The sequence below is a fragment of the Petaurus breviceps genome, unplaced genomic scaffold, assembly GCF_028583685.1.
Source record: "Petaurus breviceps papuanus isolate PSGF00001 unplaced genomic scaffold, PetGlider_PUasm1.0 126, whole genome shotgun sequence".
NCBI classification, from domain to species: Eukaryota; Metazoa; Chordata; class Mammalia; order Diprotodontia; family Petauridae; genus Petaurus; species Petaurus breviceps.
In genome coordinates, this window is record NW_027185655.1 from 22144412 (window position 1) to 22167185 (window position 22774).

Sequence of the window (22774 nt, forward strand, 5' to 3'; positions counted from 1 at the left end):
CAAAAATATTATGATTAAGATAAAGTAGTAAAAATATTTAGACATGGCTCCAGACAACATTGATGGCTGTGTGTGTGGTGTGTGCTTGAGATGTAATTAGCATGCATTAGCATACATTCCCTCACATGTAAATTATTATTATTGCCTATTTTCTTGTTATTTTTTGCTCTTATAGTTTATTTGCTCATGTACTAAGGCTCACATGTTCTTGTGTTCACAACAGTTATCTGCGCTTTATGAGATTCTTGTTGCCTTACTTATTTAGCAGTTTTTTTAGCTCTAGCATTTGCTATTGCTCCAATGGAAATGGCGTTCTGTTGCTATATTTGTATATGACATATTCATACGTCATGTAATTTATGTAGGGATCATAAAATCCGTCTGATGGAACTTCTGTTTCAGATGATAATGATCATTTCCCCCACCTACAATTTCCTGACTCTCGTGGGCACCATAAAGAAGAAAAGCAGCATTGAGTTGCCTTTAGGGCATGTGCTGTAAATGGAGAGCATGATGTCATTGTAATGTCTTACACTGAAGGAGACCTTTCAGAAGAGACTTACTGTGATTTCTGAAGAAGATGCTGAAGAGAGATACTGGAAGCATGTTGGGGAAGATACCAAGAAACCACCTGAACATGGTCCTTACCAGTGACTAGTCCATGGGAGGTATCCAGTAAAGGCTTTGTCTGCCTAGAATCTAGAAGGGCGTGGAAAAGTCCACAAAGGAATAGGGTAGCATTATTACAGGGGCATCCAGACTAAAAGCAATGAGCTAAGATGGAAACCTTCCTCACGTCTTTGCTTTTGAGAACCAAATGCTTGCTTTGGTCACGGCCTAGGGAAAACTGCATGCAAAAAATAGGGTGAGGTGAGGTGAGATGTAAGACTTTGGCCAAGACTGGTTCTGCTATTCAAGAGCTCTACCTCTGTATTTTAATTTTGGTTCTTCTTTAATAAACATTATAATTTGTCGAAGTTGAAAAGAGATTAAATTTTCATTAGAATGGAATCTGAGCCATAAGAGATTCATGAATGACAATTTTAGTTATTCACATCCCCAGAAAAACATCTGGGAAAACCCGAGGCTGGCATGCACGGGCCAGGAGTGAGGTGGTAGAGCTGGAACCTCGAGAGCTCTCTAGGAGCTTTACAACAGAAACTATGCCTCGGGAACTTTAACACTTTTGTCTCTGGTACTTGTGCTCTGGACCATGTAGGCCTGATTAGTTACCGTTCCTCCTGACACACTTTTTCAGGAAGGTCCCAGCTGTGCATCATTTAATCTTCTACTCCCAGACCTTCTGCTCAATAACATTACCAACCACCTTACCACTGAACATGGAACCTTCCTCCCCTCCAGTTTTTGAACCAGGATCAAATCAACTCTGCCATTTTTCCTAGAAGAAATGGGTCAATATAAATGTTCATATGACCCCACTCTCTATTCTGTCTTTCTGGGCTGAAGTGCCCTTCTCGGGTCTGTATATGTATTGTCTCCCTGTTATTAGCATGTAAACCTGTTTAGGGCATGGACTGTCTTTGTTTTCATATTCGTATTCCTAGCACTTAGCATACTATTGATTACCTCATTAGACTTTAATAAAATTCTTTTTAATTCATTTCTTCATTCATTCATTTGTTCATAATTGATTATATCAGCCCACCTGGGTTTGCAAATACCCATTGAGTGATCTAGGACACTTGTTCCTAACATTGAGTAGGAACTTCAAACCATGGCTACTAGTCTTATTACTGGATGGTCAATTCAAGGCTCTTCTAAGATTTCGCCTTCCATCTTGGCAAAGAAGACAAAAGAAGGGAATAGTAAATGTTAGAGGGGTAGTGGAAAGACTGGCACAACAATATACTCTTGGTAACTTTGTATATTAATCCAGTCATCCTGCAAAATAGTTTGGAATTATGCTAAGAAAGTGACTAAAATATCCTTTCCCTTTGACCCAGAGATCTCACTACTAGGCATATACCCCAAAGAGGTCATTGATAAAAAGGAAGGTCTTATACATTAACATCTATGTAACAAAAAACAACCAGAAATAAAGTAAAAACTGGGAAACGAATGGCTAAACAAATACAGCACATTACTGCAATTGAATTTTGTTGCACTGTAAGATACAGTGATTATGAAGAACACGGAGAAGCATGAGAAGGATGTATATGAACTGATACAGAAGGAAGTAACCAGAATCAGCAAAATTTTGCACAATGACTACAACAGTGTAAATGGAAAGAGCAATAGTAACAACGAATGAAACTGATTGTTGTAAAATTAAAATAATCAGGCTTGGTCCCAAAGAAGAAATATAAGAATATGTCTTCTTTGCTTTATTGTAAAGGTGGGAGGATATAGGTGTGGAATAATACATATAACATTAGATTTGTTTGATCAGCTTAGTTTCTTTGAACTCCTTTTTTCTCTTTTTAACTTCTTTTTGCAATAAAAAAGATGGCTTTATGGGAAAGGGAAGGATATGTTGGGAAATTAATGTTATATAAAAATGAAATATATCAATATATTTTTAAATAAAAAAGAATAAAATAGTTGGAAATTTGCTACTTATTAATAGCAAGATAAGGACTTGGTTTATCTGGGCTAATTATAACACTGCATGATAATCCAAGAATATCATGTTCTTATTGAAATTCAAGGATTTTATTGTTATTTTATCTAGAGGATCTAAATAGTCTCTTTATGTATGAAGGCATTTCAGTATGTAATTTTAGGTAAAAGTGTTATAAGGAGGCCAATAGACTATTAGGATTCAAGATTTAGTCACCCTATACCAAATATTGAATAATTGTGTATCATGCTAAAAATGACCTCTGTTTATTGTGTAATACTAGTAAGGTTACATATGAAATGGTATTTCCTATTAATTCACTTATATGTATAATATTCAGGTCATCATGAAAGGTGATTTATGAAGTTAGTAAATTGCCAAAGCACTTTGTCAGGGAGATTTGGGATGGTTTTATGTCCAAGTTAGCTGATTTGACAATAAATACATATACCTTTTTCTGCTTATTAATTGATGTTATAGTGTTTTCAAAATGTAATTATCATTGTTGTTATTGTCTAGAGGCACAGAGAAAGACTGCTTTAAATTTTCTTGTAATATGTTGTTTTAGTATTTGTGTAATATATTTTTATTACTGTATAGATATTTCTACCAAAAGCTATATACTTACTGATTAATAGACATAAGATATTAATATTTCTATATTTTCTTGACTCCTTTGAGAGACAAATTAAACTAGTGATGTTATACTAGGAAAGTCACTGCTTTACCTATAAATTATCTGAATGTACTACAGCCTGTCATTGGCATATTTTCTCCTATGATTTATCAGAGATTTGTGCCTGTGAAATCAATCACTCCAGCTCCTGGCACATATAACGACCATCGAACAGCTCTTGAGACCTTGAAAAAATTATCAGGACCAAAAAACACCCCTTTTGGTAGAACTACTGTTCGTTTCACACAGGACTACAATCTAGAGGAAACTCCAGGTGAGCAGCTGATTCAGTTTTATAAAACAATGTATTATATACATATGGATAACATGGATTTAAAAGTTGGCATTTAAAAAAAATGTAGTAAAATTATGGAAATTATATTGTTTAAAAGCCCTGTCCTTTATATTAAGATTGGTAAAGATAACCGTAATAATAAATAGAATTTATATATTGCTCTAAAACTTGCAAAGGTCTTTACAAATATTATATTGTTTTATACTCACAACAACCCCAGGAGGTAGGTGCTATTATTATCCCCATGTGTCTAATGAGGGACTTGAGGCAGACAGGGGTTAAATGACTTGCCCAGGGTCACATAGCTAGAAAGTGTCTGAGGCCAGATTTGAACTCAGTTCTTTATCACACCAGGTCCAGTATTCTATCCCCTATGCCACCTACCTACCTAAAGTGCCTATTGAGTGAAAAAAATGAGAACTCCTAAAAATTCACTAGCTTAGTGTTTTCAAATAATTGTGAAATTTTCTTCAAATATCTAAATGCGATGAAAGTGAAGGCATTCATTCTTCATCTTTTCTGAATTGATCTTCTATAACTCTGCTAAGTGTTTATATTTTCTCTAACTAGTCTTTTTATTCATACTTTGAAGGTAAGCTTTGAGGTTGATATCTCTCATACACATCTTTTAAAACTTTTTTTTAACCTGTGGCTTTTGTCTTTATATCATAGTCATTTATAGAAAATGATAGCTCCCTTGGTCCACTTCTGCCTTGAACTTTTCTTAGTTACAAACAAGCAAACAAGCAGTTAAACACCTAATGCAGTGTTTGCATCTGACAATATATACAACCTTCTGCTCTAGGAGCCTTCTGATTCTATAAATACACACACACATATTAATTGAATTTTGTGACAGGTTAAGGCTGACCAATATTAGAATAAGATGAAACACTCATAGAAGATATGACAGTTAACAAAAGGGTATTTATGTAGCCTTACCAGGCAAAGGATATTTAATGAGCCTATTCATTAAGAATTCCACAGTGATTGATATTAGCACAGCTGCCTTGCCTTTGTTTTGTACGTGATGGTGTTCCAGGCAAACATCAGGGGGTAGCCGAAGTTTTCCCTGGAATTTTGTGCACAGGTGAGCAGAAAGTGATTCCAGTGGCCTAAGCCTTGGTATGGTGATTCAGTGATATCTCAAGGATAGTTCCAGTGCCTTTTAACTAAAAGTTATTCTGAGCTGCATGGTGCAAAGCCTTGGGATATTGCCCTTATCGCACACCAAGTTCTTAAAGGAACTTTCTACATAGCAATGAAATTCCCCTGATGGAATAAACAAATATAACAGAAGGCAGAGGAGAAATACTAAACTTCATCTCCTTGATTCAGAAGGACCAGATCCTAGATCTCATTAGTCTTTTTCATGCGGTGAGTGATACCAGTCTTGGTCATTCACAGTGGGTCTGTGATGTAAAGAAGTAGCCAGAAGCAGGAGCAGGACAAGGGTGTCAGGGCTGCAGCAAAGACAAGGACGCCTCCTGGCCAGCCACCAGTCCTTAAGTTTATTACCCTCTTACATATGGTCCATCCCAGTTCTGAGATTGGTATGGAGAGTTTCCTTGTACCCTCACTCCCTCAGTGACCCTTGGCAGCTTTAGCACCAATTCCTACCTGGAAGCTCTTTGCAGATGGAAGGTGGGAGAGGTATGTTAAACTTTAGCCCTTTACAAGCTTCTTCTGAGGTACTTCCCTCCTTACCCAAAGGGGTTGTGTAGATGTTCTTGTTCCCAGAAAGCAAGCCACCTCTCATCAATGCCCCCACTTGTTTTTCTAGGTCCTCCTGGGGAGGAGTTGTCTAGTGACCCCTAGGTACTGTATTGGCAGTAATGTGAGGACCGATGAGTTCCCGGTTATAGTGAGCAGAGGGCTGTACTGGGCCTGCCTTTACCATTGTCCATGCCAGAGTCCAGTCTTCCATGGTCTGACATTGATCCTCTGTGCCCAGGATAGGGGTGCTGCCATTGTTGGGGCCTGAACCTCCTCGCCCTTCTACTGAGGCCTCTGCCAAGGCCTAGCAGTGCCCCTCCGTGTCAGACTGGGCATTGCTACCCCTTGTCTCAGGGTTGCTTTGCGCACTGTCTGGGTGCTGATGAATCCCTGAATGCTCTCCCTTCTCTCGGTGGTCATCCTCCCAAATGGAACATTTGTTCTGCTGCTGCTCAGTCTTGACTGAGGTATCTAGAAGCCCCTCTTGAGCACACAAAGCTGCTACTCATGAGTCCAACTTGGTACCGCTCACCCGGGCTTAGGGAAAGGCACAAACCCGGACACTTTTCTGTGCCAGTGCCTGATGTGCTGATTCACCATCTGTGGGCAGTTTACTTCTGCCAGGACTAAGGGGGTCGAAGGGCACAGAAGCCCCTTGTGTACCTCTCCAGGGAGTCCTAGAGAGAAAAAGAGAGCTGCATTTCACAGCTGAGATTCTCTCTTTTGAAGCTCTTCTAAGCCCTGTTGTGGGGGATGAATTTATCTGTATTCCCAGTTCTAGAAAGATCTTTGAGCTCCTAGGATCATGATCAAGCACTTTCCTCTTAAGCACCTTCCCAGTCCCTGATACCCAAGAATCACCACAAAGTCCAAATCATACAGTTTCTAGTGGCCTCTGAAGAGCTAACTAAAAAGTCCCCTGGTAGTGAGTTGAGTGTAGTTTTTACTCCATCCTGATAATCCAGTGGAACAGGAGAAGGGCAGAAAGGCAGGACATGTACACAGGATTGTACAGATTCAGCAAAGGACAGTTTATTGAAGTTTTCTTCAGGGTATTGTCCTTAAAGACATAGAGTACATTCCCATCTGTCTCTTGTGTTGAATGGCTACAAATATTTTATTTTCTAATTTCCTAGGAGTGATGGGGGAAACCTCCTGGTAAGTAACCATCATTGCCAAAAGCATCAGTAGAAACATCATTGGAAATACATTGGCTACTTGGGGTGTACTTTGATGATGTGGGACTGGATCTCAGGGGAGAGATTAGGGCTAAAATTTAGTCTAAGAATCTTCTCCAGAGTGATAATTGATCCTGTGGGAACTGATGAGATTAGCAAGAGAGAAGGTATAGTGGGAAAAGAGAAGAGGGCCCAGGATGTTGCTTTGAGGGACATCCATGGTTAGTGGGCATGACTTGGGTGAGGATTCCGCGCTATGGGACTTAACTCATGAGCCCTCCCCAGTGTTCTTTCTTTTCATTGAGAGCTAGCCAGCAGATAAAATTATCTCTTAACAAAGACATTCACTGATATGGCAAAGTAAAAATAGTAGCTATGAATAATTCCTACCATAAATGTGGGAGATAGTATCCCACAAATATACCCTCACAGTATTAGTGAGAATGTTGTGCTCATCGGAGAGCATAGTAGTAGGGAGGCATATGTGTAGAGGACATATGACGCTAAGCTACTCAGTCTGCAGGGTCTCCCCTTGGTAGCAGAGTCTTGGCTGGAAGGTTTCCAGGGGTCTACTCGCTGTAGTTAGCTGGGTTCCCATTCTAGAGGGTCTGCTTTTCTGTATAATGTCTGTTTAGAGTTTGTGTACAATCTGTCTAACATTTGTTCCCTGCTTGATCCAGAGTCCCCTACTGGCTGAGTAATGTGGTCAGAGGAGGATGGGGGGGGGGGGAGGGGAAGTTGGTTGGAAAAAAACCTCTCTCCTCCCTCCCTATTTCCCTCTCTCTAAGAACAGTTTCCTCATGGAGGCCTGGGTCTTCCTCCACTTCTGGTTCCCTGTTTAGATCTGTCTTTAGACCTAAAAACTCAGCTATTTAATGGTCCTCAGAGACTTGACCAGTTTTCTTCTTAGCCAGTTATTCAAAAGACTTACGTGTATCTCATAAAGTTAATAATTAATTTATAATATATAAATATATATATAAATTATATATAATATATAATTAATAATTAATTTAATAATTAAACAACTTGTTACCACATTGAAACGTCATTGTCTTTGACTGAATATTCTGACTACCTCAACTGATTTAAGAGTGGGGATTCACATCCCTATTCTCATGCCCATATTTGAAAGAAAACTCTGAAGAACATAGAAGATGTTCTACTATGTGCTCAGATAATCTCTTCAAAATGGATATATAAGTATTTATTCTTAATATTGGACTTCTGGAATTGAGCAGTTTTTCTCATTATTATTGGGAGATAACAAATTTAATCTTATCTCCCTATATCTGAAGGGCATATTAACTATAATATTATAGGATTATCAGGGATCAGAGGTTATATGCATATGGGACTCTCTGTTTATTTTCACTTACAAAGTAGCTCCTTCCAAAAAGCCATTATAGCAATTAATTGTATGGATGAGAACAACTCTTATAAAAAGGAATTAGATATGAACTTTAGTATTTGAAGTAATTAGACTCCAAGGATTTAATTAGAAATTGAGGGAAATAACAGAAGTTTCAAATGGACAAAAAATCAGTTAATCTTATTGGAAGTCCAGTGATACAATTAATTTTGGGTGAAAAAAATAAGGTTATGACCTAAACAAAGTCTTGAAGGTTCCATAATTATGATTGTGTGATAATAAATCATAAAAAAAACAGAAGCTAATATGTAGAGTTTTGGAAGTCATCAACTATGTAAGAATAACAGTCTAAAAAGACTTTTAAATTTTATATTTAAGCATTTTATTTTCCCCCAATTTCATGTAAAAATAGACCAAAAATCCAAGAAAAATGAAGAAAGTAAAAAAAGTTGTATGTTTCAATCTGTATTCAGACTCCATCAGTTATTTTTCTGGGGATGGATGTAACATTTTTCATCATAAATCCTTCAGAATTGTTTTGGGTCACTGAATTGCTGAGAATAGCTAGGTTATTCATAGTTGATTGTCTTATAGTATTGCTGTTACTGTGTATAATGTTCTCCTGGTTCTTCACATTTCACTTTGCATCAGCTCATGTAAGTTTTTCCAGTTTTTTCTGAGAGCATCCTGCTCATCATTTCTTATAACACACTAGTATTCAATCAGAATCGTATACCACAACTGTGTTCAGCCATTCTCCAATTGATGGACATCCCTTCAATTTCTAATTCTTTGCCACCAGAAGAGTCAGTATAAATATTTTTGTATATGTAGGTCATTTTCCTTTTGTTTTTTTTTTTTATCTCTTTGAGATACAGATCTAGTAGTGGTATTGCTGGGTCAAAGGGTATACACAATTTCATAGTCCTTTGGGCATAGTTCCAGATTCCTCAACAGAATGGTCAAATCAATTCACAATTCCACCATCATTGCATTAGTGTCTCAATTTTCTCACGTCTCCTCCAAAACTTGTCATTTTCTTTTTCTATCATATTAGTCAATTTAATACATGTGAGGTGGTATCTCAGAATTGTTTTAATTTGCATTTCTCCAATAAATTGTGATTTAGAGAACTTTTTCATATGACTTTAGATAGCTTTGATTATTTCACCTGAAAACTGCCTGTTCCATATATTTTGACCATTTATCAATTGGAGAATTGTTCTTATTTTTATAAATTTGACTAAATTCTCCATATATTTGAAAAATGAGACCTTCATCAGAGAGACTTGCTGCAGAGATTTTTCACTGTTATGATTGCCAACTGTATTTACCTCCATCCTGTTTTTCCCATCTGTTCTGCTCTCTCTCCTTTTACCCCGTCCCTTCTCAGAAGTGTTTTGCTTCTGACTACCACTGGTTGTTGAGGTAGAGAAATTTTACAAAGAACTTGAGAGCTTCCAAATTAAATCAAAATATATTTTGATACTTGGTGAATTCAATACAAAGGTAAGAAAGATGAGGATGTTGAGGAACACATTGGAGAGCACAGATCAGAAAAAAGAGTGAGATTAAAGACTTGTGTGATACCTGGCAGCACCAGGCATACGTAAACACTATTTTCAAGAAATGAATTGGCAGGTGTTAGACATGGGATACCAAATAACATCACAAAATCAAATGAATTATGTTTTCGTATATTTGTTGTTCAGTCATTTCAGTTGTTTGTGTCTGACTGTCCATCACCCCATTAGGAGTTTGCTTAGCAAAGATACTAGAGTAGTTTTCCATTTCCTTTTCCAGCTCATTTTATAGATGAGGAAACTGAGGCAAACAGGATAAATTACTTGCCCAGGGTCACATGGTATCTGAGACCAGATTTGAACTCACAAAGATGAGTCTTCTTGCTGTGCCTCCTAGCTGCTCATTTTAGTATATAGGAAAAAAATTTATTAATGCAGATAGCATTTGTTAATTCCTTACTGTTTGCTGGGCACTGTATTAAGTTCTGGGGATACAAACACAAGCAAGCAAGATAGTTCTTGCTCTCAAGAAACTTACATTCTGATGAAGGGAAGATAACACACAAAGGGAGCCTATGAAGGGGGTGGAAGGATGTGGCAGCATTGCGTGGAGATGACCTGGTTTGGCAAGATAATGTGAAAACTGACAATCTAAGAGACAAATAACATCACAAAAATGAATTATCATCCATATTTGTTTTCCTTGAATCAATTATCTATATACAGTGGGTCCACTGACTTATCAGGGTAAAGATTAGAATTAGTTAAAGAAGAAAAGATAATGAGAAAATGAAATATAATGGAAACAAATCAGTTCTTGAACCATTTGAACAAGTAATTAGCAATGATCAACATAAATTGTAAGACTTCTTATAGAAGTTTTAGTGTCGCAACAAGAAAACTAAAAGAGTTAAAAAAATTATCTTAGCAAATATTTAACTTCCAAGATGAAAGAAGATGGAAACCAGATTGGACCGAGTGTATATAGAAGATTGGTAGTGATGAAAACACAGTCATGTGGGTGTAAGGGATATGCAGAGTAGGAGGGAAGGATATGAAATCTCAGATCTTATTAATACCAAAAAGGCAACCAATAAAACACTTTAACTATCAACTAATAAGCCTGATCTTCCATCTACATACAATCTTTACACAAGTTATCTGTATAAGAATTAAAGGCATCCTTGACTAGGGTGTTACATATAAAAATATGTACACCTTAAAGTTAATAAATACAAATATATACAAGTAGCTAAATGTGAGGTAGTTTGAGAGGGAGGATACTGGTAGATGAGGTAGCAGAGGGGAGGATCAGGAAAAACTTCATGCAGAAGATGGTGCTTGAGCTACATCTTAAAGGAGGAGAGAAATGGTCAACAATGGAGGTAAGGAAGAAATAAATTCTAGGCATGGGGAGCATCCAGTGCAAAGGGAAGGATTTGGCAGATAGAGTGTCGTGTGTGACATTTGGTTATATCTCAGTGAGTGGGATTGGAAACAATGTCCAGTGAGGCTAGAGAGATAGATTGGGGCTGGGTCATGCAACACTTTAAAAACAAAGCAGAGAGATTTATATATTATTCTAAATGCAATAGGAAGCTGCTAGGGTTGGCTGAATAGGTGAGTCAAATGTTTAGATCTACACTTAAAGAAAATTGCTTTGGCAAAAGTGTGTAGAAGGTCCTCCTGCAGTGAAAGATTTGAAGGAAGGAGACCAATTTAGGAAGCCGTTGTAATAATCTGATAAAAACTGATGACAGCTTGAACTAAGGGGGCAGCTATGTGAGTGGAGAGCAGTTAGATGTGAAGTATGTTATGAAGGTAGAAAAAGCTTGAAAAATTTGCCAGCTGATTATGTAGGTGGGGCAAGGGAGAGTGAGTAGTCCAGGATAACTCTTAGGTTACAACCTGGAGACACTGGGAGAATGGTGATAATTTTGGGCAGAAACATAGCAGTTTGGAAGAGGGGATGATTTAAGGGAAAAGATATTAAGTGAAGTATTAGATTTATTGACTTTAGCAAGTTTCTAGAATATCCATTTTGTTTTGAAATGCTCTAATAAGAAGTGATGTGGGACTAAAGTTCAGTATTTAGACTGATACTGGATATATAGAACTGCCTAGAGGTTGTAGTTAAACCCGTGGAGCCCATGAAGAAAGGGAGAAGAGAAGAGAAGAGGGCCCAAGACAGAACTCTGGGGAACATCAGGAATTCGAAATAATGCCAAGGCTGTGAACGTGGGATACCAGGAGGACGATGGTACCTTCAACATAGAGAGGGGGATTTGGTAGAGGGGTGGGTTTGGGGGGAAATGAATTCAGGAGTGGGCATGTTGAGTTTGAGATGTTGAGTCTCTAGGAAATAAGAGTTTAAGATGTGCTATAGGCAGATATTGGTGTGTGACTGAAACTCAAAGGTGAGCCTGGGAGAGATACACTTATGTGAATATGTACTAGACACATGTAGATATGTTTATGTATGTGCATTTTATAGATACATGTATGAGCCAGCTACATGTGTAAGTCACTGTATGTGAATCATCTGCATAAAACCATGCCAAAGTTACCAGGTGTGAAGAGGAATGAGAAAAGAGGACCTAGAACAAAACCGTGGGGATCGTTTGGAGTTAGGGGGCATGGTATGGATGATGAGCCAACAGAGAACCCTATGGAGTGATCAGATAGGCAGGAAAAGAACCAGGAGAAGGCAGCATCACACAAACCCAGAAAAGAGAGAGTGTGCTAGAGGACAGGAGGGTCAGCAGTGGACTGGGAAGCCACATTGCAAAGGGCTGAGGCCTGTGTGAGAAGAGGATAGGCCACAAATGCAGATAGCTTTCCAAAATCAACAAACACCAATATTTCTAAAAACTGGACATATGAAGCTATGACTCTCTTATACACAGCTTTTTCTTCTACATACAGCATGTTTTAAATTTAACTTGGTAGCTCCAACACTGTCCTGCTTGTTTTGCTTTCTGAATTTCCTTCTCTCTTCTGTGTAATTTTTAAATACTTCATTGATTTTATTTCTTTCCTTAATTTTCTTAGCATCACTAGCACTCCTGCCTCCTCCATTACTGCCCAATTCCCAATCTCTTCCTTGTTATCTCATTGTGCAAAATAAATCCGCACACTGACTGTATCTGAAAACGTATGTTTCATTCTGCATGTTGAATCATCTCTCTGCCAACAGGTGAAAAATATGCTTCATCATTATGCTTAATTCATAATTGTTCATTGCATTGTTCAGTCTTTCACAGATAGATTCCTTTACTGTGCTTTGTTGATAGTAGAAATTGTTTCCCTGATTATGTTCATTTTATTCTGAACCAGTTTATTCTAACCTTTCTTGCTTTTTTCTGTATTTGTCGTTTTCACCATTTCTTATGATATAATATTATTCCATTTTATTCATATTTTTTATGATTGATTCAGCCATTTTCAAATTTTGTTTTTAATTTTTTCTCATAGCAAAAAGTGCTGCTATAAATATTTTTGTTCACAGTGATTATTTCCCTATTTAAAAAAAATCACTTAATAGGTGGTATGACTAATTCAAAGGGTATGCAAAATTTACTGGTTTGTGACTTTATTTTTGTGTATCAAATTGTTTTCCAGAATGGTTGGACCACTTACCAACTCTAATAGCAGTATGTTACTATGAATGTCTTTCCATAGCACCTTCAATAATTGTCATGTTCCTCTTTCGTCATCTTTGCCAATTTAGTGGTCCATGAGGTACAATCTCAGCATTGTTTTAATTTGAATTTCTTTTGTTATTAATTTTTTTTAACATTTTGTCATACCTTCGTTGAGAATTTAACTTTCAGATTTTTAGAACTTCCTTGACTGTATATCTATTGGGCTCTTATTCTTATATATTTGCACCAATTCTCAATGAATATCAGGTCTTTATTAGAGAAATTTGTTGAAGAGATTTTCTTCCCCAATTACATCATACCCCCCAAATGGCAGTTCTGATAAAAGGCAGGAATAGTCAGTGTTAGAGGGACTACAGAAAAAAGGCATACTAATGCATGGTTGCTGCATCCATGACTTAGTATAATTAATATTATTATTCTTTTAAAAATAGAATTTTAATTTTTTAATAAAAAACCTGCCATTTCCGCTCCTATATTGTCCTTCCACCTCCAATTGAGAAGGAAAAACAAAACTCCCATTATAAATATGTACAGTCAAGTAAACAGATGTCTACATTGACTATGTCTTATATATATATATACATATATATATAAATATAGTATGTATGTATATATATATATTTTAATTTTGCAATCTGAATCTTTTATCTATCAAGAGCTGGGCAAATGTTTTATTGTTAGTTATCTGAAATTGTGGTTAATCAAGACTTTCAGAGTTATTTGATTTTACAATATTGATGCCTTTGTGTAAAGTTTTCTCCTGGTTCTGCTTACTTTACTCTGCAGCAGTTCATACAAGTCTTCCCAGATTTCTCTGAACTATCTCCATCATTTCTTACTGCATAATAGTATTCCAAAATATTTCTATACTATAACTTGTTTAATCATTCCCCTATTCTTGGGCACTCTTTAGTTTTCAATACTTTGCCACTTCAAAAAAAGCTTTGTTTTTCTATATCCTTAGAGTTTGTTCAATTTAGGATGAATCCCTTCCTTAGTTTATCCTCCTTCTAATTTGCTATTCTCTATTTATTCCTCCTGTTTCCCTGTTGAAAGTAATATATTTTTGTACCCAACTCTGTGTGTGTGTGAGTGAGTGTGAGTGTGTATGTGTCTACATGTATTCTTCCTTCCTATGACCAGTTCAGATGTGTGGTGTTCCAGTGTCAGCTACACTCTTCCCTCTTTCCTCCTTGTTTGTATAGACTTCTATTTGCACAGCCTGATTAGTGAATTGTCTCTAATTTCATTCTCCCTTACCCCTTCCTCACCCAGTGTATTCTTAACTTCTTTTTTTCATTCTTTAAAGATCATTAAGACACAGCAGAACCATTTCTTAGCCTTCTGCTCAATTAGATACCCTCCGTAACTTGATGGAAACAGGGTTCAAAGGGGACAAGGAGACACATGAATGTTCTGCTAATCTGAGAATGTAAGCAGTTTATTCTTGTTTGTTCCCTTATGATTGTTGAGTTATGTTTACTTTTTATGCTTCTTTTGACTCCTGATTCTTCATGACCCCGTTTGAAGTTTTCTTGGCACACTGGAGTGTGTTTGCCATTTCCTTCTCTAGCTCATTTTACAGATGAGGAAAGTGAGGTTAACAGAGTTAAATGATTCTATCAGGATCACATGGCTAATAAGGGTCTGATGTCAGATTTGAACTCAGGTCTTCCTAACTCCAGACTTGGTGCTCTATGTATCAACAATGCAGTATTCACAATGCCTACGGTAACTATAAGTATGCTGATATGGTTATTAATCACAAAATATACCAGGCTCTCTACATGGGGAATAAACCTAGAACATTTATTCAAATACCAGAAAACTGAGTCCCCAAACCAGAAAGTCAAAGCCATCACAGTAGTTATGAAGTTGGCACATGTAGTTAATGTAGTAAATGCCCACATTCTCAAGCCAGAGCAGGCTGCCTCAGGCAAAGGTCCTCCTCTCCCCACTCACAGCAGCTGCTCAGGGTCCAGGAAGCGTGCTCCCAGCAGCTCCGGACCCCTGCAGTTCCCATCCAGGGTAGTCCTCAGCAGGAGTCCTTAGCAGAAATTCTGGCTGGCTCAGAAAAGGGGTTCGTGCCTCCACCTCCACCTCTGCCTTGGCGGCCACTGCTGCCGCCTACTGCCACAAGTTGCTGCAGACACTCTAGCTTTGCTTCCACTTTCTCTTGCCCCACCCCTTCCTGCTACGTCAGCAAATTCAAGGGCCATGGAAGATCTTTAAATCCCATAATCTTACACTCTATTGGAAGCTATTAAAGGATCATTTTAATCTTCTAGGATTATACCCAGTTTTGCTGGGTAAGTTATTCTTGGCTGTAAGCCTTTCTTTGCCTTCTGGTATATTGTATTCCAAGTTCTCCATTCTTTGCAGCAGTAGCTGCTAATTCATATGTATTCCTTACTGAGGCTCCTTGGTACTTGAATTCTTTCTTTTTGGCTGCTTGTGATACATTTTTTTCCAACCTGGAGACTCAGGCAAAAATTTTGTCTACGATGTTCATGAGAGTTTTCATTTTGGAGTTTTTTGAGAAAGTGATTAGTAGATTTATTTTTTTCTATTTCTACTTTGGCCTCTGGTTCTAAGCAGTCTGAGAAGTTTCCTTTTAGGATCATTGTGCCTTTCCCTCCTGGCCTCTGCAGTGGTAATAGATAGTTCACCCAAGTCAGTTCTAGCAAAAAGCAGAAGGAGGGATAGTAGAGTTGGGACAGTTCCTTGTTATCTCATCCAGCACATTTAGCAACTGCTTACCAGGTTCCGATTTCCATCACTCACATTGAGCCCTTGTGGGAGGGGAACAATCTGTCTCAACCCCCAAATTCCACCAGAGTTGCTGCTTCTTCTGGGCCATATGGACTCCCAACCCTAGGATCATGGTCACCTGTCTCTCCTTTCCTATTGCCTTGACCTTTTTTCCTCTTAGTGTTACACTAATAACTGAAAGAGAATGGAGCTAAGATTCCTTCACCTCACTAATCCAATTTGTACTGGATCAATTCTTCAGGGACTATTTGTATAGTAAAACTAAAAACAAGTACAGTAGCAACTTTGATTGTTTTGTATGGACACAAGTGGAGCTCAGGGACTGTGGTGGAGGAAGAGTAGTCGGGGCAGTCCCCAAGCAGGACTGACAGCAGAGTCGAAGGTACGGTTGGATCTATGCTGCAGAAGATACCAGAGCCGGAGCCTTTGGCTTTCCTTTTTGTCCTCACTCTCTCCATCTCAATCACCGCTCTCTTCTCAAACCCTGCCCCAAGCCTGACATACTGGACCATGATGTCAGCAGTGCATAGACTGAGCTGCCCCTTTAAGGGCAGAGGGGTCATTTGGCTTCTTTACTGCTTGAAGTATAAGGGGCAGGGTTGGGGAGAGGGATGAGAGGGTGGATTGTATCTGTGGCTGTACCTGAGCTCCTACTGTGGGATGTATTTTCTGGCATTCTTGACCTGGCATGAGTGATTGTTATAGTGCCTGGAGTGAGGGGATTGAAATGATTAGAACAGCAAGTGGTTAATTGTGGGGACTGAGTGAACCACACTTACTCCTTCTTGTGACTCTAGTCTAGAGCGAGCTCAGTTCCCTTTCTATTCAGTTGTGGGTCTAGCGCAATTTCTGTCTTGGAGAAAACTTTATTTAGTTGTGGCAGTTAGAAGAAAACCTTATTGCATTGTTTGAAACTAACGCTGCGCGTCTGGGAAGCTGGACTACCTCTGTCTGCTGCTTAGAGACCGTTAACCAAGGACCTGGGTTATGCTGACTAGAAACCAAATCAGATATGAAGATTAATGAGTTTTCTCACAATTTTACATCTGAAGAATCTCACATGTCTTTTTTATTTTTTTCCTTTTTGGAGGGGGAAAGGCGGGGCAATTGGGGTTAAGTGACTTGCCCAAGGTCACATAGCTAGTAAGTGTTAAGTGTCTGAGGCTGGATTTGAACTCAGGTCCTCCTGATTCCAGGGCCGGTAATTTATTCACTGAGCCACCTAGCCACCCCCCATCTCATGTGTCTTATCTGAAAACTGATCAATCAGTTACTGTCTCTATGTTTCTTTGATTGAATATAGATACTTGTTGGGCATGGGACACTTCTTTTTTTTATTTCAGGTAATTGCATGTGTTCATTCTCTCTCTCCCAACTTTTAAAGTCCCTAATCTTTCATCCAATTAGAAATCAGATTACCTAATTTTATATCCTAGTTAATAGTTTTCTGAAGTTGTTTTTATTTTTCATATATAAAAATTTCCCCCCCTCATATTTGGGTCCAATCCTAAACTGAGGAGGTCTGGTTCCAATTTGTTATGCAGTTGGCATGCATTACTTAGTAAAATTGATATGTTCAGAAGTTTGAAACTTTGTGTTCTCAGTCATTTTATCTTTTACCTGTTAGAGGAGGCAGAGGGAAGTAGCATTTTATATCCTTTTGAATGAAAAGTTGCATCCTTTTAATTTCTTGTGATTAGATTTTCATTGTATTTTCTTTTCCACAAGTACTTCATTGCATTTTAACTCTTGAGCCTGAACCCCTAGAACTGCTTAGTTCAGGCCTGTCCTGGAATACAAAGGGAGGATATATGCCTAGCCTTTTCCCAAAAGGAAAAGGAGGCACAAAAAGAAGAGGCTGCATGATAAAATGGAATAAACGTTGTATTTGGGTCAGGAGACCCAAGTCCAAATCATAGCTGCCATTTTCTAGCTTCGTGGACTTTGGAAAATCACTTCCCTTCTCTGATCCTCAGTCACTTCATTTATAAATGACTCAGGTACCTGTGTTACCTAACACACACAGGCTTGTTGTAAGGCTCAGATGAGAAAGTGTACATAAAAAAGCTTTGTAAACTATTAAATGTTATGTAATTATGAACTTCTGTTTTCTAACACATTATTTAACTGTCACTGGAACATTCCTGATTTGTTTTAGGGCTAACATAAATAATGGCACATTTATTTTCCTGATATGAGTGAGCCTTACAGCTTGAAGATAAATGGTGTGACGTATCATGAAGGTCTTTTTGCCCTATTTTACCTAATAGCTTTTACATTGAGCCAAGTTTCTGAAGTAAACCCAGTTTTTCAGAAAACATGATTGTTATTTGACAAATGAAAGCTATGCCATGGTTGCATGATAAAAGTTAAATGGAAGATTTAGCCACAGTTCATTACATTTGAGGAAGTGTTGAATTAATTGATTAGACTGCTCTAATTGTCCTAAATTTGATGAGTAATTGGTATCTTATTTTTGTTTTGATAACATTAGCTTTGAGTGGTAGCTACTCTCGGGACTATAGGGAGAAAGAAGAGTGGCCTGGGTGCCCTCCTCAAAGGGGAGTTCTGGGAGGACCTGTCTGATCAGAGGGAGGAGTCCCTAGGGGTATAGGGGACTTCTGAAATATATATTCCAGGACTATAAGGAAATGTCACAAAACATGTGATTTCTGACGGACTGATAATTGAATACAGAAATGATTGTTGTAACTGACAAGAAATATGCAGCTGTGTGTTTGAAAGATATGTAGTATTTTTAATTGAATACATTCTAGCTCATCATTTATTTAAATATATCTTCAGACTTTCTCCCTAATTAACTTTTCACATCAATATTCATTTCTAAAATAGCAACTGAAATGTTATGGCTTAAATGTTTGTGATGTCTTCTTAGGTCCTGGCTGTTATGACATTTTAAAAACGAGCTCTTCCTTTGAAACTTTAAAAGATAATTATATTCAGAAAACAAAGAAAAGTGCATTTGGGTCTTCTGCTCCTCGAACATTCCGTTCCGTGAAAGAAGACGCCTATATCATTCCTGGGCCAGCTGATTATCAGGTAATCTGTGCCTACTGCTTTCTAAAAGAAGGCAGAACAATGTGTTGGCATCCACTGGTATGACAGGTTGTTATTTTAGTAATATATCATTTTAAGCCTGCGTGGGGCAGAGGAAAGATGTGCTAGGAATATGATCATAAAACAAATGCATATCAGTGGGTCAGGCCTGTCTGGTGTTTCAGGCTTGGAACTGGAACAAACTGATACATTGTATCAGCAATGCCATATTCACAGTGCCTATGGAGATTACAGATATGCTGATATAATTATCCATCACAAAATACATCATGCTTGCCACATGGGGGAATAAACTAGAAAATTTATTAAGATACCAAAAGACTGAGTCCCAAAACCAGAAAGTCAAAGCCATCAGAGTAGTTATGACATTGGCACAGGTAGATAAAGTAGAAAGCACCCACATTTTCAACCCTTTAAAACAGAACAGGCTACCTCAGGCAAAGGTCCTCCTCTCCCCACTCACAGCCACCACCCAGCTTCCGGGAAGCACGCTCCCAGCAGCTCCGGCCCCTGGCAGTCCTCAGCAGGAGTCCTTAGCAGAAATTCTGGCTAACTCAAAAAGGGCTTCGCGCTGCCGCTGCCTCTCCTGCTGCTGCCGCCGTTGCCACCACCGCCAGCCACCGCAGGAACTCTAGTTTGGCTTTTGGCTTCCGCTTCCTCTTGCTCCGCCCCTTCCTGCTATGCCAGCAAGTCCAATGGGGCATGGAAGATCTTTAAATCCCATAACCATTACATACATTCATAGTCTTTTGTTGTTCTATCACTTTTTCAGTTGTGTCCAACTCTCTGAGATGCCATTTGATAGTAACTTGGGAAAGGTCCTGGAGTGGTTTGTCATTTTACTCCTCCAGTTCATTTTATAGATGGGGAAACTGAGGTAGACAAGGGTAAGTGACTCACTCAGGGCCACACTAGTACGTAGGTGTCTTAGGCCAGATTTGAACTCAGGAAATTCAAATTTCAATCCTTGTTTAAACTATTGAGTCTTATCGATAGCTTCCCTGACTTTTTTGGGAAAAAAAAACCCCCCAAAACTAGCATATTCTCTTTACTAGGATCTTAGGAGAAACTAGCACACATTGCTCTTACATATCCTTCCATATGGTAGTAAAGATCTTAAGAATTCTCCATGATCTTCTATGGCTTTAGGGCCAGCACTGGACAGCTCCAACCTCAAGGATGCAGGAAGCCTGCCATAGCAATGTTGATAGAGAAGCCAAGAGGAGGAGTAGACAGCCTAGCCTTGGGAAGTGCACTGCCATGGCCAGCAGAGGCCAGGATGCCCCGACCAACTGAATGAACGCCCCTTTCTTTAGGAGCAGCCCTTTCCCATAAGGATGAGTGTAATGGATGTACACCAGTGAGAGCCTTGTCTGTGCTGATGTGGAAGCTGGGTGAGCCTGTTTCAGGGCTGTGGAGTGGAGGAGCCCACTCTCTCCTTCACAACATGCCCACATGATCTGTGGCTATTTCCTCCTCACTTAGTGTATGGTAAGCAGGGGTCTTTTTGGGGGAGGGGCAGTGCTGCTGAGTTCATACAAAAGGCTTCAAAGAAGACACTTGCTCTTTCCTGCCGGCTCAAGGCAGAAGCACAACTGTCTGAGTCATGGAGGAATAGTAGGGGTGAGTTGAGGTATCACCACCAGGTCAGCCCACGAGCACATGGGTTCAGGGCAAGCCAGTGTCTGGGGTGGGGCTGTCTACTGTTTGTTCCTTTTTTCCCTTGGTATGAGCCTTGTGAGATCTCAAAAGGTTCAGGGACTGGAATCCTTACCAGGTGTGTTGGCAGCCAAGTTCATGCTGAGCACGGCCCTAAGGAGGGACTTGCCACGCCCAGCCTTTCTGAGGTAGTACCAACCTTCCTTGTCTCAAGTTATATTCAGCCCTGATCAAGCCTTGAAAAGCAGGGAGGGGAGATGAGAAGACTCACTTCAACTGGATTTACTGTTTCTATTAGGACCACTGTGTTGTTTCCCTCTAGGTTCCATATTTTTATCCCAGTCTGATTCCACCGATCCTTTTTGCTTTTTTTTTTTTAAGCAATTGGGGTTAAGTAACTTGCTCAAGGTTACACGGCCAGTTATTTCTGGGTGTGGTGCTAAGTATCTGAGCCTGGATTCGATCCCAGATCATCCCGACTCTGGGGCTGGTGCTCTTACTCACTGCGCCATCTGGCTGCCCCTAATCCTTTTCCTTTTACTTCAGGTAAATGGTTGTAGTTAGTAACTCCCCTTCTTTTATGGTTTGGAGGGGGTATTCAGGCAGAGTTACTTCCATATGGGAGGGGAAGGGAAAAAAAGGGAAAGGGACAACCTTTTTTTGAGTGTCTACTATGTGTCAGGCATTTTTAAACACTGTATAGGGGTGGCTAGGTGGCACAGTGAACAGAGCACTGTCCCTGGAGTCAGGAGGACCTGCGTTCAAATCTGGCCTCAGATACTTAACACTTACTCGCTGTGTGACCTTGGGCAAGTCACTTAATCCCAATTGCCCTCCCTCCCCCCCAAAAAAGGGCAAAAAATGACAAAAAACCCCACTGTATAGACGTCTCATTTGATCCTCACTATGGGGGTAAGTGCTTTTATTATCCTCCTTTTTCTACGGGGGAAACTGAAGCAGACAGAGGTTAAAGAACTTGCCCAGGGTCATAATAGTTAGTGTCAGGCTGGATTTGAACTTGGGTCTTCTGACTCTAGTCCCACTGTTCTACTGCCACCTAACTGGGCCCTCAGTCTTAGCCTGTGAGTTTAGTGATACTGACTGCCATAGGTGTGTGTTGTTGGTGAGGTTTAGGGTAGGAACCTTGAGTGAGAACCCTTAATATTAAAATTCTTTTTTGTTAATATATATTTAAAACATTTTGTATAGTAAAAATCTTCGCTTCTTTGAGAGTCAGCTGCAATTACTTTATGTCTGGTAAATATGCAGCAAATATGGCCTGGCTCTCTCACCTTCAGGGTATTACATGTGCCATCCAAGGTCCTAGGGTACTGTTTAGGGATTTGGGCTTTTTCTTCTCTGCTATCAGCTTGAACTTTTCAGAATTGAGTTCTCTCAGTCTTTGGTGTTAGTAACTAATCCCCCAATTTCATTTAGCCACCTAAAATAAATTAGTTTGTATAAAAAAGACATTTATTTCAAAAATTTGGGAGCAGCAAAGTACTACAAATATTTCCCACAATACTCCAGTTTGGCACTTTCTTTAAAGATATCTTTTAATTATTTCCACTTATTTTTAATTTCTTAAAATACATAATACATAACAATGTAATGAATCAATTTAGATAGCTATAATTTTGGATTTTAGGGCTTGCCAAGAAGAATGTGAACATGTTTTCCAAACTGCATTTTTAACAAAGGCAATTATGATTGTAATGACATTTGTATACTTAATTTAAATTATGTATTGTCTTCACATTTATTGCTTGTTAGCTCTCTTGTGATTTACTATAATTTTCATTAGAGTATTTTTCTCCTTGAGAGTGTTGATACTTTTTAGGCTGTCACAAATTTTTTGGTGCTACCTCTATGTTTTTTGAAAACAGTAAATTTACAATTATTGCAAGAGTGGTAGACCATGAAAAATAGCTTAAGATTACAAAATTGTTCAGTAGTGGTATAAATCATAGTATCATTTATTGATATTTTTCTTCATTCAGTCCTTTTTAACACTGTTTTAGAGCCCAGTGATCTAACAGAGTAATATCCACTGGGATCAGGGATAATTATTGCCTTCAGGATGCTCTTTGAATACATTTATAAGCTCAGGGACCTTCCAAACTCTTTAGCAGGTTATATTAATTTAATTATTAGAATTGCGATATAATCTCGGAATTTATCTTGAAACATGTCAAATGTTTTTGTTGTTGTTGCTGTTTTTCACAATTTGACCTAGATGTGGAATAACAAAGCACTGGG

The 22774-nt window shown here is 38.7% G+C and overlaps 1 protein-coding gene across 1 annotated transcript in view; it reads left to right on the forward strand.

Annotated features, from left to right (window-relative positions):
• Positions 1-22774, forward strand: part of STPG2 (sperm tail PG-rich repeat containing 2) — a 579581-nt gene that overhangs the window by 95398 nt on the left and 461409 nt on the right. Inside the window, 2 exon segments of the mRNA XM_069094391.1 lie at positions 3372-3531; positions 18675-18845. Of these exon segments, the coding sequence (XP_068950492.1) occupies positions 3372-3531; positions 18675-18845 (331 nt within the window).